At 55.6% G+C, this 26992-nt stretch overlaps 1 protein-coding gene across 3 annotated transcripts in view; it reads left to right on the top strand.

The window, feature by feature from the left end:
- Nucleotides 1–6: 6 nt before the first annotated feature.
- Nucleotides 7–26992, top strand: part of TNRC18 (trinucleotide repeat containing 18) — a 53548-nt gene continuing 26562 nt past the window's right edge. For all 3 annotated transcript variants that reach the window (XM_027889452.1, XM_027889453.1, XM_027889451.1), the window contains exons 1-9: nucleotides 7–256; nucleotides 16551–16676; nucleotides 17091–18890; nucleotides 22118–22220; nucleotides 22566–22771; nucleotides 22982–23128; nucleotides 23594–23778; nucleotides 24544–24967; nucleotides 25472–26419. In XM_027889452.1, the coding sequence (XP_027745253.1) occupies nucleotides 55–256; nucleotides 16551–16676; nucleotides 17091–18890; nucleotides 22118–22220; nucleotides 22566–22771; nucleotides 22982–23128; nucleotides 23594–23778; nucleotides 24544–24967; nucleotides 25472–26419 (4141 nt within the window). In that variant the 5' untranslated portion in view covers nucleotides 7–54. The remainder of the gene's footprint in view (nucleotides 257–16550; nucleotides 16677–17090; nucleotides 18891–22117; nucleotides 22221–22565; nucleotides 22772–22981; nucleotides 23129–23593; nucleotides 23779–24543; nucleotides 24968–25471; nucleotides 26420–26992) is intronic.

The raw sequence follows: 26992 nt of genomic DNA, 5'->3' as shown, positions 1-26992 counted from the left end.
GGCGGTGGCGGGCACCGACAGCGATCCGGGAGACTCCGTGAAGCCGGCGAGTGGATGATGGATGGCCGAGATTTCGGGCCCCCCCGCTCGGTGCACGGCCCCCCTCCGCTGCTCTCCGGGCTGGCCATGGAGAGCCACCGCCTGGGAGCCACTGGCCGCCTGGCCCCCGCCGCCGGGCCCATGGCCGCCGGGCTCCCCGCCGCCCTCCAGCCCGGGAAATTCCTCGCATCGGGCATCAGCCTCCACTCGCACCCGGGTAAGGCTCCGCGGACCCCCGGTACCCCCCGCGCCCTCCCTCCCCCCCCCCCCCCCCCCCCCCCCCCCCCCCCCCCCCCCCCCCCCCCCCCCCCCCCCCCCCCCCCCCCCCGGCCAAAAAAAAATGTAATAATAATCGTATATTTCTGCGCTAGCAGCTTTTTTGCATGTTTCTCCCCTCTCCCCACTGCATCGCGTGGTTTTGATTTAAAGAGGAAAAACAGGGGAATGCGGGGAAAACAGGAAAAAAAACAGGGGGATGGCAAAAAAAATAAGGGAGTGGAGGAAAAAATAAGGGGATGTGGGGAAAAGTCGCGGCTAGCCGATAAGAATCCTCTCTCCCAGCGCGCGGTTTTGTTGGCACTGAGGAAAATCCCCGCCGAGTCGGCTGGGGAATAAATCTGAAGAATAAATCGGATTTTCGGGAAAGCTGGGAGAGGCGCAGACCGGGGCGCGCAGGGACGGGGCTACGCTGCCCGACGCGGTGCTTCCCGGCCAGGCAAAGAAAACATCCCTGAGCTGGGAAAACGGGGTAAAATGGAGCAGTTTTGGTGATTTCTTGCCCGGTGCAGCCCGAGCCCTGCCGCGGTCCCGCTGCCTCCGGGCAGCGCTGCCGGCACCACCGCTTTTGGTTGGTGTTTTTTTTGTTGTTTTTTTTTTTTTTTTTTTTTTTTTTTTTTTTTTTTTTTTTTTTTTTTTTTTTTTTTTTTTTTTTTTTTTTTTTTTTTTTTTTTTTTTTTTTAATTTATTTTCTCGGTAATTTTTATTTCTTAATCCTGCAAGGAAAACTTCCATGCAGGGATTGCTCCCTTCTTACCTTTGTTTTCCTCTTCTCAACGCGCTTCTTTCTCTGGCAGCCCCACCGTTGCCTCTCCATTTAAAAGAAAAAAAAGAAATAAAAAAGAGGAGGCATTGAAATATACTCGGTTAATTTTTTTTTCCCACAGTCAGTTTTTTATTTATTTGTTTAAATTACTTTTGCTTTTTTAGACAGATTTTTTATTTTTATCGCCTTTTCCGAGCTCCCTTTCCCAGCGACTTGCGGGGTCTGACACTGCCGGGCGGACACTTCCCGCACCCTCCTGCCCCGCATTCCTGCCCGATGCTTTCCCTTAGGAGGACACGAGGGATTTCTGACCGTTTGATTTCACTCTCTGGCTCTATTTTTAATTTTTTTTTTTTCCTTTTCTTTCCCCTGGGCGTGGAGAGGTGACTCGGAGTTTACTTTAGGCGTTGGGAGGGTGACAGGTTTTGCAATAATAAACCTGCTCTTTTCCCAGCCGCCCGGGATGAATGACTTTGAAATTTGCAAACCTGATTGCCAACATCTGCAGAGAAGGAAGCAGCCCGAATCGAGGGAAAAAGATTTATTAGTTTTAGACTAGGTGGCAGTGCCAATTTCCCAGGTGCTAAGAGGAGAGGTGTAAAGCGAACGGGCTATGAAGCCAAGCACATGGGCAAACACCTTTTTTTCCTTCCCTTTTGTCTTTTTTTCTTTCTCCTTTTTTTTTTTTTTCCCCCACTGGTTATTTTTTCCACCTCTTGCTGGAGCAGAATACGATCTCTGCAAAAATTGGTCTGGACAATCTCAAGCCAAACCGAGTGCGGGTTCTCAGTATTTTTTTAATTATTCTCATTTTTTATTGGGTAATTTTCTTTTTCTTTTCTTTTTTTTTTTCCTTTTTTTTTTTTTTTTTTCCCCTGTTTTATTTCTCTTCTGAAAGTTCCTTTTCTGAAATCCAGGCAGGCCGCGAGGGAGGCACTGAGCTCTGGCCTCCCTGAGCCAACCAAGCTCCGTGATTCCGGCTGGGAGCGAGCCTCGGATTTGGATCCCTTCACAGAGGGAGGGAGGCTTTGCGATACCTCCGTTATTTTTTTTTTTAACGCGTTCTTATTATTTTTATTATTTCATTTTTTATTATTTTTGTTTTCCTACCTCTGCAAGTCTTTTGAAATCCCCCCCATCCATGGTGCCCGATCTCCCCGTCCGCTCCCCGGCACGATCCTCGCAGAGCTCGCTCTGCTCGATCGACTTCGTCACGGCAATTCCCGACCAGGCTAAACTCCATTAAAAAGATCCGTACAATTAACAGCCGAAACTCCCATTAAACCACTGCAGTGGGATAGGCAGGGGTGGGTTTTTTTTTTTGTTGTTGTTTTTTACGGCTTTAACAATATCGCCTGGAATGATGATTGCTTCCTGCTACCGAGGGGCCCTTTGTAGGTTTGCATTTGCAGTGCTGTTGGTGCGTGGATTTTTTTTTTGTTGTTGTTGTGTTTTTTTTGGGGGGGGGGGTGTTCTGTTTTTAGGAGGGGTTTGGAGGGGTGGAAAGCAGAGGCTTGTGCAAGGGGTTAAGAAAAGTGGGCAGGAGGCAAAGCCTTTAAATAGAGCCAGTTCAAACCGATCCTTAAATACCGCCAGGCTGAAGAAAGAGACTCTTGAATGTGTCCCAGCGTCCTCCGAAAATAAATACACCCCTGTAAAAATAGCACGATTGGCCATATTTGAGAATCCAGTTATCGCCGGCACTGACTCCTTGTTTTTCCGTACCCTCTGCTCGTTCCGGCAGCCGGGCTCTGCCCCAGCGCCAAAGTACGGGTGCCTGGGCTGTGTCCAGTGACCCCTGGACCCTCGACTCCTCTCTGGGGGCTTTCTGTGCCCTGGTAGTGTTTTGGCCGCTGCTGTGCAGGCTGAGGGGACGGGGACAGAAGCCCCTTTGTTGGAAGCTCATGGAGGGAGGAGTGAGCTGGAGACTGAGGCGGGAGATGAGCTGGCCCTCGATGCCGCGCTGCCATTCCCTGTCCCCCCATGGTGCTCTCCGGCGTCGCCATCTCCCCATCTCCGAGGAGGGCAGGGGGGTGCTCCTGATGGGCCTTGCTGAGGGACAGGGGAGGAAGGGGACTGTTTGCAATGGGATTTCATGCTTGGAGCTTGCTGGGAAGACCTTGCATAAAAAAAGGCTGCAACCGATGGAGTGGGCCAGCGGAGTCTGTTGAACGGCTCAAAATACGAGGGTTTTATTGTTTTACTCTTTCCCTGACCCACTGTGTTCGGGTCCCAGTCTCGACTCCATCCCGGTGGAGTGTGTTGTTCTTGGCAGCCTCTGTGTTTTGGGGGAGGTGGAAAAGGCTCCCCCAGACGCGATTGCAAAGGGCTGCTCTGGGAGCACGTCCCTGCCAGGCAGCAGCGGGGCTGTGTGTGAGCAAGGATCACCCACATCCAAAAAAAGATGCTCTGAGTTTTGAGATAATAATCATAATAATTAATAAAAACGTGCTTTTTCCTGTGTGCTGAAGTATCCTTTTTCGGGTGGGGGCTGCCAGAACAGATCTGTGTGTATAGAAAAGGATGCTCAGCCTCTTCCATAAAAATACGCTTCAGGAACACTTTCCCGTGCCTGGGAAAAGGGACACACAGCAGTAGGAGCAGAGCTGACTATGTTAAATCCAGCTCCGGAGCAGTGGCTGAAAGGAAAGTGGTCAGAAAGAGGGGAGAGATTTTGGTTTCCTTGCTTTCTTACTTCCACATTAGCATGTGCATTCAAATGCAGGGATTTAAGGCGGATTGGAGACTGTCCTTGCTTCCAGGCCTGCTGTGCCCAGGGAGAAGTTTTTCCAGTCAGCTGGGCCAGGTAGGAGCACAGGAAAAGAAATAAAAATACCCTTCCCCCCAGGATAGCGCTGCTGTGCCAGCAAAATCCCGCTGTAGCCATCCTTATAATGGCAAAATGGTGCTTCTGCTGAGCCCGCAGATTTTGCAGGAGGCCTTGCCGTCGGCAGTGCCAGCGGAAGCACAATTCGCTCATCCAACTGCATCCATGCTAAAATTGCTTCGCTGACAGAGACACCGGGATAACATGGATTCGATGCCGGACTGATCCGTGCCCTGCTCCTGGTCTGTAACTCGGCTGCGGAGGACGGCGGCTCCCAGACCAGCAGCGGGATTTTGGCTGTGGTTCGGACGCGGCTCTTTTTGGTCACGTTTTGATGCTGCAAGGAAAATACCATCGGTGTTTAATGACCCTTGAAATCGCGGTTCCCCCTCCCTGCCCGCCCAGGGGGTGGTGCGAGGGGCTGAGCACGGGGGGCTCCTTGGGGCAGTGGCTCGCAGTGTAACACCGGGAGGAATGTGGACGGGCTGGAGACCTGCCTGTAGGGATGTTTCTCCCCTCTTGGGGCCCTGGTGGAATCAGATGCCTTTTGATACATGTTTTCAGGCAGAGCAGTCCCAGTGCTTGTCCCGGTGGGGCTCAGGGAGGTGATGCTGGCCTGGATGTTGTACTTGGTCCCATCGCACTCTCCTCTTCACACCCGGCATCCCCAGGGGGTGGAGGAGGCGCTCGGCCATGGAGTGATGTCCCTGCAGCTCCCTTGGGCTGGCAGCCAACTCGCAGGCTGTGAGGGAGGCAGGAGCAGTGTCTTTGGGCTGAGATGGTGGTGGAAAAGGGACTTGATGGATGCACTTTTGCGAGTCTCCCATTGTACACTCTGGTTTTTTGCTGATGTCCCAGTGGTTTTCCCGACGTCCTGGTGGTTGGGTGGGTTGTGGGGTGGCATGTCCATACTTCAGGAGGGATGGGAAGGACTGTCCACCCTGTCTTGCAGCCCCCTATTGAAGTTCCCATCCCAAGTGCTGGTAGCTGGTGGTGGGGACGTCGGGCTTGGAACATGGACAAGAGCCCAAGGGCCAATGTGGTGACGTAAACTTACTCGGAGCAAGGTCCTGTGGGATCCTCTGCTCTGTGAGGGTTTCTAATACCTTCCCTGGGCGAATGAGTGGAAGCCTGTCCCTGCCTCTGGTACACAAGGCTGGAAAAGGTGTGATTTATTAGCAGCCCTTCTTCCACCCCAAGTGAGCCTTTCCCCCCACCCTGCACTGAGTCTCCTTGGTGGGGTTGGAAAACCACAGGTTCCATCCCTGACTGATGTTGTGCCAGAGAAAATCTGATCCGGAGGATGAGCCGGTACTAGAAATCCTAGCTGGTGGTGGCATGGGGCACTGGGCAGGTCCCTGGTGTTGGGGACAGGCTTCTGCTCTTTCCCAGCACAGCAGCTGTTGGAGAAATGGAAATCGCTGGGAATTAATCTCGCTGCAGACGTGGCTACCAGAGCAGGGCTTTCGTAAGGGAAATTTTAGATCTCCTTCTTAGGATAACCCAGGGTAAGGCTGAAATTAGTTTATAATTATCCAGTAAATAACCCCCCATCTTGTCATTTCACCATCTTCTGATGAATATGGAAATGAACATTGTTAAGGGGAATTAACGTCATTACGGCAGCTTTCCAGGTGAGCGCCTTGCGGTTCTGCCGCGGCTGCGACCGGCGGGCGGGTGTCGGATCACCTCCCGGAGCTGGGGTTAGTGCCGACGAGTCGGAACAAGGCCCCGTGTGTTTGCACCGTGTACTAAACTGGTCCAGTTAAAGCTTCGGGCGGGAGGTGGTGCAGGGAATCGGGGCCAGGCTGGCATGTGCTGACACGAAAGCTGCCGTGCCGGGACGAGGAGATGTTGGTCTGGGTTAGGTAACGCGATCCAGCATCGCCTGCTCGAGGTGCTGAGGGACAAGGGAGTGCTTTGTTCGGCCTCGCTGCTGAGACGGAGAGCACGGTGCGCCCTGAACGACCTGAAAATGCAGGCGGGGTTTGGGACGATGAAGAGCCGAGGGCAGCCCAGAGCTCCCTGCCTGGGGAGCCGGAGTGAGGGAGTAGTGCTGTGTCCCGGCTGTACAGCCCCTCCTCGCTGGCATTTCCAGCAGAGGATACTGTTTAGAAAGCAAAGTTTGGGAGTGGAACACTCCAGAGTGACTGCCTCACCCTGGCCACGAGGATTTGGTGGTTTCCTTCTCCCCGTGTTTCCTCCTAGCCCTGCGTTTCTGGCTGGCTTCGCTCCGGGACGGCACAGCTGGGTGTCTGCAGGCATCGCGATGCACCCACCGACGCCCTCTCTCCCTGCTGTCGATTTGCTTTGCTTATTGTTCGCTTCTCTCCAGCTCTTAAGCACCAAGGGGACGGCACCACACAAACCCTTTAGCCCTGTCCAGGTCCGTGCTGGCTGGGGGATGCGTGGCAGGAGCCTCCCGTACGGCGGTGACAGTTGGGCTCCCTCCCCACGCCGCCAGGATCAGCTGTTTGGTGCACAATATGCTCCCGTTTCCCTCTCCAGCTGTTGTCGCTGACGGTTATGGGAAGCGAAAGGTAGTTGGGAGTTTGGTATCTCTAAATCAGGGGAGGTGATGGGCAGAAAGGAGGGGCTGAGGGGGGACTCGGTGCGTATGAGGCTGGGTTTTGTTTAAATCCAGCCAGACTTGAAATAGTGGCTCAAGGATTGAAGTGACCTTGGGAATAAATTTTATTGCTGGCAGTGGCCAAAGAGCCATTTTGAGGGAGCTGGATGCCGGCAGGCAAGCCAAACATGGTGGGCTCGGAGCAGTGTGCTATGTTAAGGAGAGAATATGCCTTATTACAGGAATAACACAGGTTTTAAGGCACTCAGCCCTGTTTCTGTGGAGCTGTATCCCCGGCAACTTCTACTAAGGTTGCTCCTGCTTCTACCTCCATCCATCTTACCCTGCTGCATCCCTGCCAGCAAACAACCCTTTTTACCTTTGGTGGTTAGATGTATTGCCCCTGATTCCCTTTCTGCCCCCATCCCATCTCAGCAGAATTCCCTGTGGCTTGAATATGCTTTTAGTCCATTTGGTTTAACTACTTTTAATTAAAAGAATTAAAAATAATAATTGCAATGGCCAGCATAGTGGGGAGGAAGGGTTTTGGGGGGATTGGGCTCTGTGCTGCTTGCAGGCAGCGCCGGTCGCCGTGTGTGGATGAAGCAGCCCCTGTGTCATCACGTCTTGTCCTTCTGTTTGCGTCCTGGTCTGCTGAGTGGGGGGACATCCAACCTGCCATGTCACACAGAAGCCAAGCAGATAATACTCCAGCGAATAAATATCTGGGCAGGTGAGTTCCGCCTTGCCGGGGTGCTGGTGGAAGCCCCGGCTCCACTCGGCTGGGCAGACACACCGTGCCGGGCTCCTGGCATGTGCAGCCTGCCGGGGTTTCCCTTTGCAATCCCGGCGTTACAGCGGGGCTTCCTCCCTAATGAGATTAGTGACACAAAGCAGCAATTCTTCTGCTACTTTTAATGGATGTTCGGGGTTTGTGTGGAATCGGAAATTCCTACTTTCATCAGATGAGTCCTCTCTGTGACTATTTTGTGGACAGATCTTCCTTTCCTTGGCTTCAGGGCTGACATTATTATTGGCACAAGTGTTTTAGGCTTTTCCCTCCCGCCCCCCTCTACCTCCCCTCCTTCCCAGCCCTGATGGACTTTATCTTCTGTCCTGCTTTGAATCTTGCCGTCAGCCCAAGCTGCTTCCATCTTGTGGAGGACTCAAAAACCTGGTGGCCTTCACTGGACGCACTAAATGCAGCTGGGGGAAAGGAGAAATGCAAAAGTCACTCCTGAATTGTTCTTGCAGATGCTCCTTGGTCTCCCCAGCTGAGATGTGGAAGCATTTAGGTGTGCATGTATGTACATACACAAGGCACCCACGTAGTGCCTCACCTGGCGGAGTGCTGGCCATCCCTGCCTGGTGACATCAGGGCCATCTTGGCAACTTATCAGGAGCCCAAGGGCTGTGCTTCAGTTTGCATATGGATTTGCATAATTCATCAGGAATTAAACCACACTACCATAATATTTGCCTCTGTATTTATCTCCTGCTTTTGGTGGAGGGGAGGTGTGGGGTCCTGGGCATTTGCCGGCCACAGACACCCCTTTGCTTCATGGTTTGGCATTTTGGTGCAGAAGAGCTGGTGTGGACTGATGGTCAGGAGGATGTGGGAAGGACAGGAGCCTCTGGAAGGAAAAAGGGTTGAACGTGGGGTCAAGGGGAGAGGCTGGGCAGAGGCTGAGCTTTTGAGACTGGTTTCCTAAGGGAAAGAGGCTTATGGGGTTGTGATCTGTGAGTGGATCCCTTTCTTCCACCCCTAGATGCCTGCAACCTGTTGTTGAGTTTCTTTTGGGGTGGTTTTGGTCTCTGCAGGAGGTCAGCATGGTGCTCTGGGAGAGGGATGTGTTCACTCTCATGGCACACAGAGCACTATGTTGCAGGTGCATCCAGCTTGAACTTGCCATGTCCTGGCCGTGCTGTATCCAAGCGGGAATCATGAAACTGGAGCTGATGAACGTATTTGGGTCATTGGCAGTGTCCTTGCTCCAGCCCTGGGGTGTTTCTGGGGGCCGGTCCCCCCTCGCTGCCAGGACCCCTCTGTCGTGCAGTGGCTGCAGTGCCAGTGCTGAGCACCCCCGTGTTGGTGATGGGGTGTTCAGGTCCGACTAGGGGGCTGTGCCTCAGTTTTCTCTTTCAGTGCCACCCCCCTTTGGCAGGCACCCCGAGAGGTGCTGAGCCACGGCAGCTGCTCTGCAAACAAGAGTGTTTATAATAGGCAGCGACGGAGGCTGCGTCTCCCAGGGCTTTGAGTCATCCTGGCTCGTGCTGCCTGCGCCTGGCAGGGGCCTGGGAGGCAAAACAAACCCACATCCAGCTGCCACCCCCCTGCCAGATGTTAGTGGTGGGGTGACTGTTTGGGTTTCAGTGGCGGACCTACCAGTGAAGCAGATGGAGCCACTGTAGGGAGATGCCACCTCTCTGGTGGCTGTGGTGAAACGCTGGAGAAACAGGTGGCTTGGGGACTTGCAGTTGGGCCACCTGATTTCTGGAGGAAAGGGCGAGATGAGCAGCCCTGGTCTGGCCTTGTGTGTTTGGGTTTGCAGAACTGAGGGTGCTGAGGCTCCTTCCAGCACTCCCAGGCTCGGGCATGGTGTGGACCGTTCTGGCTGTGACCCCTCGCCGTGCTGGGCACGAGGACAGGCAGGGAGAAACCCAGGGGTGATCCCACTCACCACCCCACGCAGAGGGAAGGCAGGCAGCGTAGTGGGTGTCCCTGGCCAGCGATGGGAAGCCGAGGAGAGGAGCAGGCAAGGTGGCATTTACCTTTCAGTGGGTGCCCGGCGTGTGTCCGCAGGGCTGGTGCTGCCCATCACACAGCGGTGTTTAATTTCTCAATGGGAGGGCAGGGAGATGATGCTGCACAGTCCCATTTAACCTGCTGGTGACCTGATCTGAAGTCATTGTGGCTGAAAATAGACTGTGTTCCCTCCAGGGCACGGCTAATGGTGCTGGGAAAGCTGGGATCTCTCTTTGAAGGCTGATTTAATTGCTGCTGGCAGGCACTCGGGGCAGGTGATGTGGGGACCAGCACCCGGTGCCATCCCACAGTAACCTCCCCCCACCGAGTGCCTGTAGCTCTCCCGGCTCTGGCAGCGAAGGGTAATGAGCTGTTTTCTAAGGAAGGCACGGGATGGTGTGTGGGTGGTGCTGGGTTAAATGTGCAGGCAGGGCTCAGGGAGTGGGGGCTCACTTGTTTGCATTGTCTTCTGCACTGAGTTTGGGTGATTTAAAAAAAATAGTAAAATTTAAAAAACATGGGATGAGTTGAATTTCTGTGCTTAGGAAGGAGGGGGAGCACCTTTACTGAAAGTGTGCCAGGAGCAGAGTCAGTGGTAGGACCCCTGTGCTGGCCACCAGCGTGTTGACCGAAATGAAAGATGGACCAGAGCAAAGACGTTTTGATGCTGTCCTAGAAAATCAGGAGAGGAAGGTGAGACTGCGATCTAGCAGCCAGGTTCTGCATTCCTGGGCATTCTGCTAATCAGTTTGAGAGTTTAAATTATTATTTTTTTCAATCTCCAGGTGTTCCATTTTAGTAAATGTGGAGCTTGAAGAACCCACTGAGTCGCTCCTTGCTGTTTGAGGAGAGCTGTGTGGTTGTGCAGTGAGGGCCTGGAGGTTTCCGTGGATCCCCGTAGGGGTGTCAGGTTTAATTATCCAGTGGAAAAGGAGAGATATCCGACGTGGCGGTGGATTTCAGGCTGGGGGCACGTGGGAGAAGCTTCTGCTGTTGTAGCAGGCAGTGACCCAGGAGCTTTGGCACTGGTTTGAGCGTCAGGATTAACGTGAGACCGGAGTGGTGCTTCCCAGATTCCGTGTTTCAGGCTGCGTGGCCTGGCTGTGTGTCGTGTCAAGAGTCCCAGTGGGATGGTTTCCATCCTGGCCCCTCCAGTGGGAGGAAAAGCCACCTTTCCTCTACCAGAGGGATTCATGCCCCACTTGGGTGGCTTCTTGCTGTCCTCATGGAGATGGTGTCAGTGGGGAGCTGCTGGGAGATCTTCTGCGTGTCTTTCTCTAATATAGGCTGTCTCCAGTATGTGCTGGTACATACCTTGGATTGTCTTCTACTTGTGGCAGGGTGGAATCTGACCCTGCAGGACGCTGGGGGCAGAGCCGAGGCGCGAGCACCAGTCCCTTGAGCCCTTCCAGCCGCTTCTTCCCATTTTCTCCTCCTCCGCCATCTCCAGGCTGCTGGGGCTGTTCCAGCTCCCGGGTGAGGAGGAGGTGAGCGGCAGGGCTCACTCAACCTGATGATATTTATTTCCATGGAGGCAGGGAACCCCCCCCCATGCCCTGTGGTCATACCCTGCCCATCGGTGTGCCCTGGCTGCGGAGGAGGGGCTGGTGATTCAGTGCAGGATTAACATGGCAGGAAAATCGTGGCACGGCATCGGCACAGGGCAGTGGCTGCGGGAGGGCCGGTCGGAAGCCCGGCGGGAGCGCGCGGTGTGCCTGTGCTGACGCAGCTGCGAGCAGTAGTAAATATTGAGCAAGAGCCACTTCAAAATAAAGCAGCCTGGACACAAGATTCCCACGTGGAATAAAATAAAATTAAAAGAAACAATAGAGAGCCGCTCTGAGCTGGAGGAAGCACTTGCCTTGGCTTTTAAGGTAGTGATTTTTGCAGCTGAAGGGAAGAGCGGCGCGGCGGTGTTCGAGCCGGCAAAGGCCAGGAGCGTGGACCCCCCGCCGGATGATGCTGTCTCCGAGCTCGCCAGGGCCCTTAGAAGATTAAATGGGGAGTTAAATTGCCCTGACTGTTCTGGATCCTGGGGATGGGATCGAAGGCTTTCAGGGGATGCAGAGAATTGAGGCCGTAAATTAAGGCTTTGAAGCAACTGCCAGTCCGGTGGCATGGGGTGTTAATATGGCTGGGTCGGGTTTTGGGGCGGGGAGTGGTGGGTTGTGACAGCAGCTTGGGGCTGCAGGGACAGGACTGGGGACCGGCCGCCGCTGCAGTCCAGGCACATCTGATCTGGGGGCTTTGGTTTCAGCCCGGCTTGTTCATGGACTCGTATCGCTGGTGTCTCGTGCGTGGCACAGAGTCAAGGAGGCTCTGGTGCCTCGGGTGTCACTAGAGCTGCCCTGGCAGGCAGGGGAGGAGGTGGCAAAGATTTACGCTGTCAGCACTGCGGGCTTGCAGCTGTTTGCAGCCATAAATGTGTGCATGAGGAATAGCTGCCCCCTGCGTGGGGCAGAGATGGGGAGGTGTGTGCTGGAGAGGGAGCCCTGAGAGAGTCTTCCCTGGGAATCTGCTGTTTCTGCTGGGAGAGGATCAGGCTCAGTGATGACAGTGAGCACTGGCAGCTGGTGCTAGTATGGTGTCCGTGCTGCTGCTGGTGGGAGGGATACTCACTGTGCTTGGACTTCTCCCCCTTCCCCTCCCTCCCTGGCAGGACTCATGAGGACATAAGCGTTTATCCAGCTGTTTGTGGTGTGGACTGTTGTCCCAGTTGGCTGCCTGTGAGGCACTGCGAGCCGGACTGGGGAAGAGGTGACTGTGCTCCCGGCCAAGGGCGGCTGCAACTCCTGCTCCGTGCTGAGCCCAGCAGCCAACTGAGACCCTGACTGCAGTGGGGCTGCAAATCTCCCTTGAGTGCCCACAGTGGAAAACACCCCATGGAAATAAACCTAAAGCCTCGCTGCTGTGTTTCTGAGCCCTGCTGGACTTGGATTAAAGGGTCCAAGGGGCCAACTTTTCAGCTCAACCCCCTCTGGGCCACAGCCCGATGCGGAGCACTGTGTGGTGCCAACCTGATTCCTGGCAGTGTGTCCATCCATCACGGCCCGGGGAGGATGGAGTGAGATGCCGGCGGTTGGAAATATTTCATAAGTGGCAGAAATGTGTAACGGGCAGATGGGGCCGATGGGGGAGAGTTACTTCACTTCTCCCGGGGTGCTGGAGGCCTCTGGTCTTCCGGGTGACAGGCTGTGGCTTCTCAGGCAGGGATGGCTCATGGCCAGGGCTCAGCTTCAGGGTGTACTTTGCAGCCAGCATCACATGTGGCCACCTGCTTGCCTCTGCAGGCCAGCAGGGCTGTGTTGGACCTGGCTAAATGTCTTTTACAACTTAAATGATTCTATGATTCTGTAACAGCAGAGACTGGAAATCCGTCCCAGGGTGTGAACAGAGGCTTTGTGGATGCTGCTTCTCAGTGGTGCGTTGGTGCTGCTGGACTGAGTTTCAGGCCTGGGGTCTGGGGTGACCAAGTTGGAGAGAGTCCACAGGTTTAAAACCTCTGCCAGGGGATGCTTTCTGTCAGCTCCGTCCTCACGGGGAGCTTTGGCAAACCCCAGGCGGGCTGAGCACGTGGGGCCTGTTTCCCTCTCACTTCCCCCAGCGCGACCTCCGGCCTCCAGACGTTTGGTGTGTGGTTTGTGCGGTCGCTGGTATCTCATCTCCTCATCGGTCACATCCCCTCTTGGTGGTGAGTCACCCGGCTGTACCTCTTCCCCCCAAACTCGTGCCGTTTTGGAGAGCCGGGCAAAGATGAAGAAGATGTTTTCAACTGGGCTGACACATCTGCACCCGCCAAGTTCCTCTAATAACAACCCTTTGTGATTTATGTCTTGGTTGTGCAAAATAGGTATGTTTTATCATCTTGGAGCTGGGAGGGAGTAGGACAGGTGTGCCAATCCACCGTACCTGCTGCAGCATCACAGGGGTTGCATTTTGGCTGCTGGCTCTCACCCTGCTGCAGGATTAAGGTGGTTTGAGGGACGATCTCTCTGCCCTAAACCCTTTTAGCCTCAGAGCTGGGCTGCTTTGCGTCTTGCGTGCCCATGCTGGCATAAATGTTGATGGGACGTTCCCTAGGCGGTCAGAGGCCGTGCTGATGGGCACACACACGCGTTTGGCGTGGCGTAACTTGGCAGGAAAGGGGGGCACAACCAGTCTGGGGCAGGCAGTGCTGCCAACTCGCACCTCCCTGCCTTGCACCGTGGTGCCAGCCCGCCTCTGGGCAAGCAGTCGGCTGGAGGAGCGTGGCTCAGCCTGCCGAGACCTGTTGGCGTGTCCCTGGGCAAAGCGGATCTTGCGCTGGTTCAGCAAACACTCTGGCCCCGGGCGGATGGGGATGGTTGTGGTTTCCCCTTTTCCCCTCCCTTTCTCCTGGCAGAAGCCCATGGTTGGGGTGAGCTGTGAGTTGCTCACTGCGGTAGAGTTTCTCCCCTTGGCATCGCTTTCTGGCACGGAGATCCAAGGAGGGAGTGACTTGCCCGCGGCCGCCTCCTGCGAGTGCAGCTCCTCAGCGCATGGAGGAGCAGCTTCTCCTCCAGGTCCTGCCCAGGGGAGCGGGGCAGCAGGTTTCAGGCTGTGTGTGAGTCTTATGCCAGCCCGTCAGCAAGGCTGCTGGAGGGCTATAAGGAGGAAGGGATGCTCTGGCAGTGCCTCGGGGTTGGATTTGCATTAGGTTCATCCCCAGGAAGGCTGTAGCTCAGATCCCTGCTCCGGCTCTGGTTCCTGGCAGGGAATAAACCAGGTAAATACAACCTGGGCAGCTTCTCTGGGCACTTAGCAAGGGAAAACAGCATCACTGATAGACCTGAGGCTGAGGTTCAAGCGGTGTTCTGGTTTTGCTGCTGGCCAGCTTGGTGATGCGGGCAAGTCATTGCCTGTGCCTCAGTTTCTCCACCTGCAAAGCTTTGGGATGTGCTTTGGGCTCCTGTGCTGGGCTTACGCCTCTCCAAGGAGCAGCGCTGCTGCTGTGGACTTGTGGGAGTCCCTGGGAAGGGCTACCTGATTGGAGTTGGTTTTTGGGGCTGGGCTGGTGGCATCAGCTCAGTTCTGCTGCTGTTTCCCCAGCTGTCACAGTGACACTACCCTGCAGGATCTCCAGCCTGTCCATCTGAACCTGTTCCCATCTTGGACACTTCCTATTCCTCCTCCTGTTCCTGCAGGCCTGAGCTGAGGCTGAGTCACTGTAGTGGGATGTGATAATGCTGATTGTGGTGGAAACCCCAGAACTTTTGGGGCTGGGACTAACCCTGCGTTATTACTTGGCAGAATAAGGTGGCATAAGCAGGGATTTACCCCAGTCAGATCAGGGATGCAACTGGTACCAAAATACTTCTTTGGGTACCAGTAGCTTAAGCCGTGTGCAGGTGTCCTGGTGCTGGATGGCAGGGCTGGATTGTGTCCCCTCCCTGGAGCTCTGCAGGTGGCTCCATGACGTGCAGGTGGGGACATGCCATGGGCATCTGTGCTCAGTGGTGTCTGCAGTGTGGGATGTGTCTCACCGCGATCTCCATGCCGGTGTTCCCGCCTGTTGGAGCAGCTGCAGCTGGGACCGAGGTCTGGCTGGGAGAAGGGGCTCACGTGGGGATGTCTGCGGCTGGGGCCGCGGGGCTGGTGTGGCGTGGGGTGCTCCAGGGGGTTTGCCATGCTGCAACCACGTGCTCTGCCAGATGGGACTCTCCTTCCCTGGGAAATGTGTCGCTCCTGCTCCAGATGCTGGCTCGCTGCCAGCCCAGCCACGCCAGAGCGGCGCGGTGACGGTGGCACGGCCGAGGCAAACACGCTGTGGAGCAGCGCTGCTCAACAGCTGAGCCAGGCTGAGCGCTTCTGGGTTCTACCCAGCTCTCTCCAGGCCCGGGAGTAAGGAAAGGTGTTTGGAACCGCTTCACCGTGCAGGTTTTGGGGTTCCCAAGCAGAGGTGGGGACATGCGCGCACACTCAGTTCCAGCACCGTGCGCAGGATTAAATAGCAAGATTTACCTGCTGGGAACGGGCTCGGGGCTGAACTTCGTGGGCACAGCAGCTCCCCTGTGTCCTGCCGCTGGAGGGTTGGCGTGTGCGGGTGGTGCCGCTGGGATCTGTCGGGCGATGGATCGGGGCCAGGAGCTGGGCGGAGCACCGCGTCAGTGAAGCCCATATGCCGGGATGCAAACATGTACGCGGAAGAGAGATCCTGGCTGTCTAAATAATGTGAAATATTGACTAGCTCTCGCAGATGGTGCTCCACGTGCAGCTTCGGGGACTGAACTTCTCTGCCTCCCCTTGGGTTTTGGTGTGATGATGTTTTGATCCGGTTGGATGCTGGACTCTCGACAGAAGTTGCTGCCTGGTTGCTTTCAGCAGGATCGTTGAATTTTGGGGGAAGTTGGTTGCTAATGGGGGCTGAGGGGAAGGGAGGAGGGTTGCAGAGGGCTCCTTCACACTCTCTTGATGGCTTTTACTCCGTTTTTAAACGATGGCACTGACTGGGATGCTGGTTCTGGCGGGGGTTAGAGTTTGTAGTGTTGCATGGGTGTCGTTTGGTGGCAGTGTTGGAGAGGAATTGCTGCCTGTAGCCAAGAGCATGTGTTATTACCACTATTATGGTGATTGTATTCACTGAGGAAGCGCTGCTGATGGTGATTTGCATGAGGATGTTGCTGGGGGGCCCAGTATCCAGGACATCATCCAGACTGCTGGCAGCAGGGCCTTGGGGACATGCTGCTTTCATATCAGCTCGTGGATGGGTGTCACGTTTTGTGCTCTTTTTTGCCTTCCTCCGGGATAAGATGCTGGGTTTGGATGCAGGAAACAGTGCTTTGTGTGAGTTGCTCTGAAGGATGCTCTCGTGTTTTCCCAAAGCCCATACCCAGTCATGGCCACCTGCAGCTGGGACGGGCTGTGCTGGCAAAGCTGTGCTGGCAAGAGGGTCTTATCACTGCTCTGGAAGTACATTGGGGAGCGTCCTCACCCACAGGTCGATGTGCTTGTGATAAAAACAGCTTTATCAGCCAGGTGGTTTGGTTGTTTTGTTCCAGGTTAAGGCTCTGCTCGGGTAGCAGCACGCTCCGTTTGCTGTAAGGTTGGAACCCTGCAAGGTTGCCTGGGGGCGACTTGGGGGACCAGCAGTGGGGGATCAGTACCCAAAGGGGGGGGTTCTCTGAGCAGTGCTCCTCACAGTGGGCTGCGTGTGGTGCGTGTTGTTGCCGTGTGTGTCCCCTCCGCCGGCGCTCCTGGCGCGCGAGGGACCGACAGCCACAACAGTCTGTGCTCCTGCGGGGCTCGTTCCAAGGCAGCGTGCCGCTTGGGATGAAACATGTTTCCCTCTTCTGTTTCCCATTTTCTGCAGGCTTTTCCCATCTGCCTAACAGTCTCTACCCATCGTACATTCCCCTGAGCCACCTCGAACCTCCCAGTGCCGGCAGTCCGCTCCTGGCCCAGCTGGGACAGCACAGCCTCTTTGAGTCACAGAAAGGTGAGTCTGGGGCCCCGTGTGCCCTTCCTGGCCCTCCTGGTTGCTCCTGGGTGCTCACCCTGTCCTTTGGGCTTGTTTGGCTGCTGGATGCTGGGGTGTTGGGGGTGAAGAGCAGTAAATCCCTGGATCAATCATCCAGGGATGTTCCCTGGTCTTAGCAGTACCAAGGTTTTGGATGTGGCTGTGCTGTATGGAAGCTGGCCAGATCCCTTCTTGAAGCCCCAGTGTGCATCAGAGACAGGACTGTCCTGCATCCCACATGGAGAAAACTACTTGGTCTCCTCTACCCTGGGCTTTCCTGTCTGAGGCATCCTTGAAACCCATTCCTTCCCCATTTGCCACCTCTTGCCTGTCTGTATGTAGGACTGAAGGGTTTGGAGGCCTGTGATAATTTTGGTTGGTTTTGCTCTGCAGATGGGTTCTACCTGTCCGGCCACGCAGGCCAGTCTGCTTTGCACCCTCAGCCTCCCCTCTCAAGGACCGTGGGCAGCCACACGTCGAGCACTTTGCTCCGGGAAAAGGACCTTGGGCAGCTGCACAAGAGCTCAAAGGAAGGCCTGAAAGACCCCGGTGGGAAGGAGCGGGCATGCCGGAGCGATCTGTCCCTGCCCTTTGCCAAGAAGGAAAGCAAGCCGAAGGAAGAGCCCCGGCCCCGCAGTGTGGTTGACCTCACACAGGACACCAAGCCCGACAGCGAGCGGAAAGTGAGTGTGGTGGAGAAGGCGGTGAAGGTCGGCGAGCGTCTCTCGCCGTTCCTGGCTGAGCACATGCCAAATCGGGGCACGGGCAGCGGGGAACCCAAGTCCAAGAACCCGCTGCAGAGCTCTTCCCTCAGCAACTGCAACGGTGGCGGGGACCCCATGCTGAAGGTCCTGGGTGCCGAGCAGGACCGCTGTGCCAAGGATCCCGCTCGGCACGACGAGAACATGAGGCCTTCTGCGCACGCCCACGCCGAGCGGCTGAAGCGGGGGGAGCCCCTCCTGCCCTCCGTGGGCGCTTTGCACGTCTCCTGTAGCTGCCCGTCCCCGCACCCCTCGCAGACGGGGAAGATGACGCCGGCCACAACATTCCCTCCGCAGCCCGTCCATTCCAGCATGTACACCATCTTCCCGCCGGCCAAGGAGCTGGGGAGGGAGCACAAAGTCATCGCCCCCACCTTCGTGCCTTCGGTCGAAGCCTACGACGAGAGGAGCGGGCCCATCCAAATCGCCTCGCAGGCCCGAGACAACAAGGTGAAGGACAAGGACCTTGGCAAGGTGGGGGTGCTGCAGTCGCCCACGGAGCGGTGCCTTGCGGATGCCTCCCGCACGCTCTTGTCCCAGGACTTTTCTTGTCACAGCGATGCCAAAAGGATGGAGGTTCTGAGAGAGAAGGGCTCAGTGATCAGGACGAACTCCATGGCGCTGAAGAGACAGGTCACTTCAGAGCCCTTCCTCAACCGGCCGGGGCTGGGCTCTCCGGAGAGCAGGGAATTCCTGGCCTCCAAGGACTTGCTGAAGCCGAGTGCGGAGGCAGAGCATCGCCCTTGCGAGCGGGAACGCTTCCAGCGATCCAGCTCCAAGGAAGCAGCAAAGGTCTATGGCACTTTGGACTCCTCCCGGCAGCACCTGGACCACAGTCAGCTGAAACCACCGGAGCAGAAGTGGAAGCCCTTCGAGATGGGCAACTTTGCCACCACGCAGATGGCGGTGTTGGCTGCGCAGCACAACCACGTCACCCGGGTGGAGGAGGAAGCCAAGAAGGTCTACCTTGACCCCAGTGGCTTGCCGCGGTCCTCGGTGGTGGGCTCGCGGGGCGCCGCCGACGTCCTGCACCCCACCTCGCACGGCGAAGGGTCGGCCATGCAGAGCCTCATCAAGTACAGCGGCAGCTTTGCCAAGGAGACCTCGTCCCGGCAGAGCTGCGGCAAGAAGAGCCCCTTCGGCGGTTTGGGCAATGTGAAGTTGGACTCTGCGCAGCTGGGAGCCTCCAAGGTGCAGCAGCTGCTGCTGCAGCAGCCAGCGAAGCAGCTAAAGCGGGACCCCGAGAGACCTGAGAGTGCCAAATCCTTCGGCCGTGAGAGCATCGGCTCCCAGGGCGAGGTGGAGGTGAGGCACTTGCCCGTCGGCATCGCCGTGGCTGTGGCCCGGCAGAAGGACAACAGCAGCAGCAGCAGCAAACTGGGGCCCAGCTTGGCAGACCGGGATCGCTCGCTGTCTCTCAGCAGCATCAAAGGTAGGTTCCCTACATGTGTCTTAAGGGGCTTCCCTGTGGGATCTGTTCCCCGGGAAAAGCAGCCACCCCGTGCAGACTGTGTGCCATGAGCTTAGTTTGGCATCCTCAGCTCCCTTTGCCTCCCTTCACAGCGAAGGGCATGTTGTAAACCACAGTGGGAAGTGAGACTCCCTGGTGCAAGGCATAGTCAGTCCTCTGTTCCAGGTTCTGTCCCCTCTGTCCACCTCTGAGGGCAACCCCTCTCCATGTGTTTGATCCATTAGCAAAGGGAGTGACAGAGAAGCCCCTCGAACCACCCTTGTGCTGGTGTTTTAATCTCAATGGTTTCAATTTAAGCCGTGGTCCCGGCAGGAGGGGGATGGCACTGGAAAGATTTTGGTGCTTGGCTTGGCTCGTGTAGTGAGATAACGCCTGGGGGCTGCCTGGCACGGGGCTCTGGTGTGCCAAGGAGCGATGCCAAAGCGAGCGGCAGGCGAGCGATGGTTGCCTTTCCATTTTCAGCCCTTGCCTTCCCCATTTCTCTGCCTTTGCCCCCCTCTCTTGAACCGCAGTGGTGAGACGCGGTTTCTCTCAGCCAACAGCCCCTCTCCCCATTCCCATCGCCTCCCAGTGCCCTCCCCACGGCCAGGCGGGAGCCGACCGAGGACCTCGTGGGCAGCACAGGGAGCTGTTTGTTCAGCCGTTCAATCGTCCCAGACGCTCCCAGCTTGCGTTAAATGTAATTTACTGAGCTGAACTAAAAGGCTGCAAACAAGGGTTGAATTCTGGCAGGCCTCTGGGCTCGTTGCTAAGTGATGCAGTTGGCTTTCAGACAGAAAACAAGACTGCTTTTCTCCTCCTCTCGCCCCCCAAATGCTGCCCCCCCTTTGTGTGCCAGGAGATATTCGTCTAATAACATTAGCTTGCTTGCGCTGAGTGGACGGTGCTTGAATGTTTAGACCTTTTAAGAAGGAGAAAGCAGGCTTTAGTTGGCTAATCTGTAGTATTTGGCAAGTAAAATGCAAGTATTTAGTACCGGGCATTGGTTGTCAAGGGAACGGGCCTAAGCCTTTCCTCCATGCATAACTGATTGAATTTCTCTATGCGGTCCGTGCGTCATGTTCATATATATAGACAGAATGATCATTCACTGTCCGGACAATCATCGGTCTGTCCAGAAAGGGGACTGTCCTGTTGGCAGGATGGAGGCTGGGCGGGAATTAGAGGAATAAGAGTGTGTGTGTCCGTGTGTGTGTGTTTGGATGGGAGATGAAAAAAAAGATGATAAACCCGTCTAGAAATAACGGAGTGCGAGGAACGTAGGTGGGAGAGGGAGGAGCGATGGTAAAATAACAAAATAATGTGTTTCTGATGAAAGTCTGGGGGCGGGGGTCAACTCACGTTGTGGCAAGGAGAGAGGCTGTGAGCTCTCCAGGGGCTTGCTCCATTTTGCTGACACCAAAGAGACAGCTGGGCATTGATCAGGGAGAAGAAATAGCAAAAGGGGCTCTAAGGGGGACGAACCTGGGCTAGGGTGTGCAAGGAGATTTTTGAGTGAACGTGGAGAGACACTGGATGATGTTTGGGCTCTGGAGGGATTTATGAGCCCTCGTGACTCGGAGGCTGGGTAGTAAAAGTGAGCAGTGTAGGCTGTGTGGGGCATCGTTCAGTGAATTGAGGAGGGGCTGGTTGGGGACAGCCACTGCACGTGGTGTCCTGGCAGACTGCGAGGGAGATGTGGTGACCCTGGAAAGTCCTTCGGGAGAGAGAGCTTTGTGCCAGGTTTTAAAGCATCTTTGTTTTCTGCCTGGAGTCCAGGAAGGGAGCCTTGGGGAAAGGAGCTGGGAGAGATGTTGTCTTGTTCCTGGATTCCTTCTGACAGTAAAAGCTGAGGGAGTTGGAGACTTGACAGCAAAAAACCCATGGGCTGTCCAGGTTTGTGGAAATACACAGTGGAGCTCTCCTTGAAAAGACTGCCTGTCAGCAGAATAGACTTGATGTTCTGAGAAGCTTTCCCAAGTGCCAAACCATATCCAGACAGGAGAGCGAGGACCCTGGAAGGGGCTGCTGGGGTGCAGTCCTGCGAGGCTGTGCTGCTCTGCTGAGCCCTGTGGGGTGCAGAGCCTGGCCTGGGCAGAGAGCACCAGGAGTTGGGGGAAACAAACACCTTCCTCCTGACCCTGTTAGACAATCTGGGTGCTCGCTGCAAGCAAGGCTGGGATTTAGGAATGGATCATATCACTGAAGCATAATGTGGAGAGGGGCAGCAGGGAACTGTGGAGAAAACGAGTATGCAAGAAAGAAGCTAGGGAAAAAAAACTAGGGAAAAGTAAGCCTAAAATCAGGTGGTGGGGTGAAGACCTTGGATAAAGAAGGGAAGGATGGCCCCAGTACCTGGTCCTGGCAGAGCCAAACTTGGCACTGCTGCTTGCTCGTGTGCAGGTGCCTCCTAACCCCTCACAGGCGCAGCTGCTACCATGCCAGGCTGTATCTGCAAGAGCTGTTCTGATTCCGGACAAGCGGCTACTCCAGCCAAACATCCAGCCCCCCTTTTTGGATTCCTGCCCTCATCTGCCATATGTGTCCCTGCCTTGCCAGACCCTTTCTTGTTGCGTGTCTCGGGGGAGTTGCAGATTTCTGCTAACGGGTTGAATTGCAGAGCGGAGCGCGCTGGTTTTGTGATGGTCTGTATTGTTGGTTCTGCCTGTTGCAGTAGGACGGGGATTCAGAGCATACCCAGTGCTCCCAGACTGGTTTACAAGTGCAGAAGCTGCTTCAGAAGGTGCAGAGATAAAACCCTTCCCTTCCATGAGACGTGCTAAGCAGGGCTGGGTGGTTTGATGTAGAGATTTAGCTGCACCTCAACTCTTTGTGAGATGGGAAATGTGCCACTGTCCTTCAGCAACAGTGGTCCCCTTGGTCCTATTACTCCCAGGCTGGTGGCTGTCCTGCCCTGGGAGACCAGCCTGGCCTGGTGAATGGGTCCCATGATATCTTGAAGACATGAACCTCAGACCACATGAACCTGTGTGCTACCAGGAGCTTCCTCAGTGAGAATATCTATTCAGAGTATCACACAGAGAGCCTTGTCTGGTCCGTCAGGATTTGAACATGAAACAACCTTGAGGAGAGAGAGAGTGATGTTTGGGTGTGCTGGCTCCCATGTACTGCCTCTCCATGCCCAGAGCAGGGGGGGCAGCTTTCCCTAGACTGTTTGTCCTGTCTGACGGTGCTGGGTTGTCTCTTAGGGCACGGACGCTCCGAAGATGACTGTGGGGATGAGAGGAGCCGCCACCGGGACAGCCACCTCCTGGCAGGGCGCTTGGAACGGGATCAGGAGAAGCTGCTCAGGTGAGGGTTGGAGGGAGATGGGGTCTCTTGCTCGGGGACAGTCTGTCCAGAGAGGGGACAGTTGCTTCCCTCTGGTGTAGGTGCTGGCACCAGAGAGAAATATTGAGGGGGGGGTAAATACAGGCAGATCCTAATCCTAACAGACTTCTGCGAATCCATACCTGCTCCGAGGGGATGGAGAGATGGGATATTTTATTCTGGACATGATGTTAACCACCTCCATCACAACTCTCCTCAAGTGACTGACCCTGGTTCGCAAACACTCGTTCTGCAGACCGGTCTATACCCTTGGGCTCCTGCATCACTCAGACCCTCTCTCTCTCTCTCTTGCCTCCCACATAACAGAGAAAGCAAGGAGCTGGCAGATTTTGCCCGGATCCACCCCTCCAGCTGCGCCACGAACGGTTTGAACTCCAACCTCATGGTGACGGGAGGCCCAGCCCTGGCGGGCTCCGGGCGCTGGTCTGCAGACCCAGCTTCGCACTTGGCAGCCCATCCCTGGCTCCCCAGGACAGGGAGCCCCTCCATGTGGCTGGCTGGCCATCCCTATGGTGAGTGCCCATGGAGGAAGAGGTGCCCATGGGATGTTCACACTGATAAAATCCAGGGAGAGGTGTTACTGTGTGTCCTGTGAGGCTGCTCGCTGATCACAGGGGAGAGGGAAGGGGGTATTTTGGAGCAGTCAAATGGTAGATGACTTCTCACCTGGGTGGGAGCTGCCTGCGTCCTCCGAGTTGTGGCACGGGTGTTTCTTCTTTCAGGACTTGGCCACCCTTCCCTGCACCAGGGCATGACTCCAGGCTTCCCCCCTGCCATGGGGGGAACTCTCCCTTCCGCCTACCAGTTTGCCAGAGACCCGCAGTCGGGGCAGCTTGTTGTGATCCCCAGCGAGCACTTGCCACACTTCGGTAAGGATGTGAGCGTGTCCCTGAGGGCCATTCTTTGGCAGCTGTGGGGAAAACGGGCTTTGGAGAGGGCTAGAGAGGAGCATATGTAACCACGGGGACCAGCAGCCACAGCTGTAGGGTGGGTGTGAGATGACCTTCGATTAGGTGAGTTTTGGAGATGGAGATGTGTGATCTTCAGCGGTGGCTCTTCATCCCCTGCAGGACCCTGCAGAGGTAGAGTCCTTGGTTAGGAGAGTCTGTTCATGGACTCAGTTGAAACAAGAGTGCCTGGAGAGCAAAGCAAGTCTGTTGACCCCAGGGGTGATGGGAGTGGGGCTGCCAAGATGAAAGACAGCACTCTCTGCCCTCTCCATTTCCACATAGCTCAGTGTTTGTCACCCCCCACGCCCTGGGATAGAGATGCTTGCCCTGCGTAATCCTGAATCCTCTGCTGCCTCCCTGACTACAACTCTGCTCATTCCACAGCGGAGCTGATGGACCGGGCACCCCCACTGTGGCCTGCCATGTACCCCCCGACCAGGAGCTCCCTCCAGCACGCTCACCAGCTCCAGCTCCTCTCTCATCAGCAGCTGCTGCGGCAGCACGAGCTGTACATCCTGCAGCAGCAAGCGGCCCACGCCATGGAGCTGCAGAGGAGTGCCCAGCTCGTGGTATGTTTGCAAGAGCTTCTTGCTTGGGTGTGAAACGAGCCCGAAGTTGGAGTGTCTGGGGAGATGAAGCAGCTGTGCCTGTGTGGCCAGTGTGTCTCAAGGGTATGGATGCGTTGAGTGATCCTTCCCTGGTCCCTGGGATATGAAGCACTTGGTGCATCCTGCAGTTAGACTGGGGTTTGGATGGGTTTGGTGTAGAGTTGTTGAGCAGTGCTGTCAGGAGAGCTGCCCAGCAGCAGCGTGACATGGATTCCTTCTCTAGGGGTGTCTCTGTATAGTTTAGTGGTTTTATCCCTGGTCACCTCCAAACAAACCTTGTGAACAGCTCAGAGAAGCAGCTGCAGGACTTGCAGCAATCACACTGGCTCCTGGAGACAGCTCCCATTCACAAAATGGTTTTGGAAGTCATGAGCTTTGGTGTTTTACACCCACTTCATTTTTATAGTGGTCCTCTGCTTTTCAGCCTTGGTTTTACTTATGGGCTTGCAAGACTTAGAAACAGAAATGGTTTGCTTTGGATGCAAGTGGAAGCTGAAACATGCTTCTCAGGACTCCTGGAACAGGGAATTTGTAAAGAAGCTGTTGCAGATCAGTGTCACCCTCCATCAAATTGGTCTTAAAATGGTGTTGCATCGGGTAACGTGTGTTTTATTCTGGTGCATATTTGATAAGACCATGTTTTGGTCTTACCTGGTGGTAGGTCAGTGCTGCTTTCCAGGAACAGGAGGAGGTGTCATGCTGAGATTTGCTGTGTTCTTGTCGCAGGAGAGATTGAAGGCCAATGAGCAGCGTGTGGATATGGAAGAGAAGGTGACGAAGCGGAGCCTGGACAGTGCCAAATCAGGCCTTTCCTCCTCAGCCCCGGGACTGGTGCACCGAAAACCACCCGTGCTGTCTCCCAGCGCCTCCACGTCCTACAGCAAGGCTGTGAGTCCACCTCCCCTCTCTCCCAGGGCCTCACCTGTGTCTGTGCTCAAAGCTGAGGTGATCCAAAAGATGGAGGAGCCACCTTCGCAGCCAGCCTACTCCTACCCCGCCACCCCCAGCTCCCATCCTTCCAGCCCACCCCCTGCCTCTCCACCCCCTGCCCCTGCCATCCCTCCAAAAGAAGAGGCACCCGAGACCGTGGAGAAGAAAGACTTGGAGCTGGAAAAAGAGGCTGCTGGTCCATATCAGACCTTGTTCCCAGGTAAGAGAGCCCTGCTTTGGCAGACTCCCATTGTGTTTGTGCCTGCCTCCCTTTTTCTCCTCAGTCTTTCCTGCTTCTGTCCCTTCCCTTAGGGAAAACCACATAGCTCCTCTAAAAGGCAGGGGAGAAGCAAGGAGCAGGGGTGGTGTGAGGGACTGGGATGGATGCCTGGGCCTTAGGGGCACCTGGGGCTGTAGGGTCTCTTCTTCCCTTGGGTCCAGCCTGGGTTGGTTCCTCCAGGGCTGCAGTCCCAGTGGGAGAGGATGCAAGAGGCAGATCTCTCTCCAGCTGCAGGAGAGTGCTGGAAAGGTGCAGAAGGGATTTCTGGGGTGCTGCTATCTCTGGCAGCTTGAACAGGAGAGAGATGTGGAAAGCAGTTACTGCTTGAGAACAGGAAGAGACCAGAGGTGATGAATGCAAAGGGAACCATCTCTATGCCTTGGAGAAAGAAAGTGCTTTGGAGACCCATCCATTACACAGCCTGTCCTTTCTGGTATCTTGCAGAGATCCCCCCTGGATATCCATTCCAGTCCCTGCCTCCCTCCTTTGGAAGACACTATCCCTACCTCATCCAGCCTGCCCCAGCATCTGATGCAGATGGCCTGGCTCCTGACGTCCCGCTGCCTGCTGAAGGGTCTGAGCACATGGAGCTTTCCTCAGAGGTCAAACCCATCCACCTGTCTCCGTCCAAAATCCTAGAACCCATCCAAGCAGCAGAAGAAGAGGAATCCTTGGAAGAGAGGGTGAAATCAGAGGTGCAGATGGAGGAAAGCCAAGAAGGCATCTGTGAGCAGGACATGGGGACTCTGAACATCACCGCCTCCGCTGCCGTCCCAGTGCAGAACGTGGACAATTGCAATCTCCTGTTACATCAGGGGGAAACCCTGGGCGCTATGGAGCAGGACCAGGAAGACCTCCAGAGCTGCCCACCTCCTTACCAGGTTGTGGCCTGTCCTGCAGAAGCAGAGGCTGAGACAGAGACAGGGAATGGAGCAGAACCCTGTTCCATGCACATGGACTATGATGGCTTGCTCGTGCATGCGGAGAACGAGCCACCGGAGATGGACTTGACCCCCCAGCGGGAGGAGGCCTCTGTAGCCATGGATCTGCAGAGCGCCGATGTGCCCCGGGGGAGGGAGTTTCCCAGCCTACCCCCTGAGGAGGGGGAGCAGGGGCCAGAGATCCCTTCCTATACAGAAGAGGCAATCTCTTGCCAGATCCCCGATCTGGACATCAAGCCGGGTGACCCTCTGGCTGGGATGAACGCTTTGGTGGCTGCTACAGAAATGCCTCAGGCTTGTTCCTTGTTGACTACCACCGCTGTCACTCCATCCCAGATGAAGGTGGAAGTGTTAACTGACCAGACCCTGGAGCACTCCTTCCTGCAAGGGATCACTTTGCTGAGTGAAATTGCAGAGATGGAGCTGGAAAAACGGAAGCAAGAAATGCAAAGTAAGTTTAGAGTGTGGAGTCTGGTAAGCTTTGGGCCTGGGTGCGTCTCCCAGCGTATGGTCCCTGTGCTCTCCGTGCGGGCAAGGGAGCCGAGGCACAGGTGGGATCTCTTGCAGCCTCAGCCAGGCAGCAAGCAGAGCATTGCCCTGACTTGCAGGAGTGGCTGGTATTTTGGATGGAGTTGGAGCAGGGGTTTTGTTGCAGTAGGCTGAGCTACGTGTGGCTTTTGTACTGCTCTCCCCTTCCAAAGGCTCTCGCCATGTCTAGACAGTTTGCGGTATGCGTAGCGGAAACGAAGCCCCAGTTGCCGGGAGCTGCCAGGGTAACACCCTTCTGGCAGGCACTGAGTCTACAGTCTGTTGGGGTTTGGCACAGCAGGGCCCCAGTAGCTCCAGATGACACTTTCCAAGAGCTTGGCAGGTCCTGAAAGGAATCTCACCTTCCAGTAACTTCCTGAGGTGAGACATGATGGGAACTGCCACTTGCACCATGGCTGGGTACAACAGGAGGTCTCAAGTGGGGGCTAAGGGTGGCTGGGAGGCTCCTTGAGCAACCGTGGCCCAGAAAGGACCA

This window comes from Empidonax traillii, unplaced genomic scaffold (genome assembly GCF_003031625.1).
Source record: "Empidonax traillii isolate 1590-97213 ecotype Southwest subspecies unplaced genomic scaffold, ASM303162v1 scaffold263:size1499331, whole genome shotgun sequence".
NCBI lineage: Eukaryota > Metazoa > Chordata > Aves > Passeriformes > Tyrannidae > Empidonax > Empidonax traillii.
The sequence above is the reverse complement of the archived record's forward strand: the minus strand, read 5'-3'. Positions and strand labels throughout refer to the sequence as shown.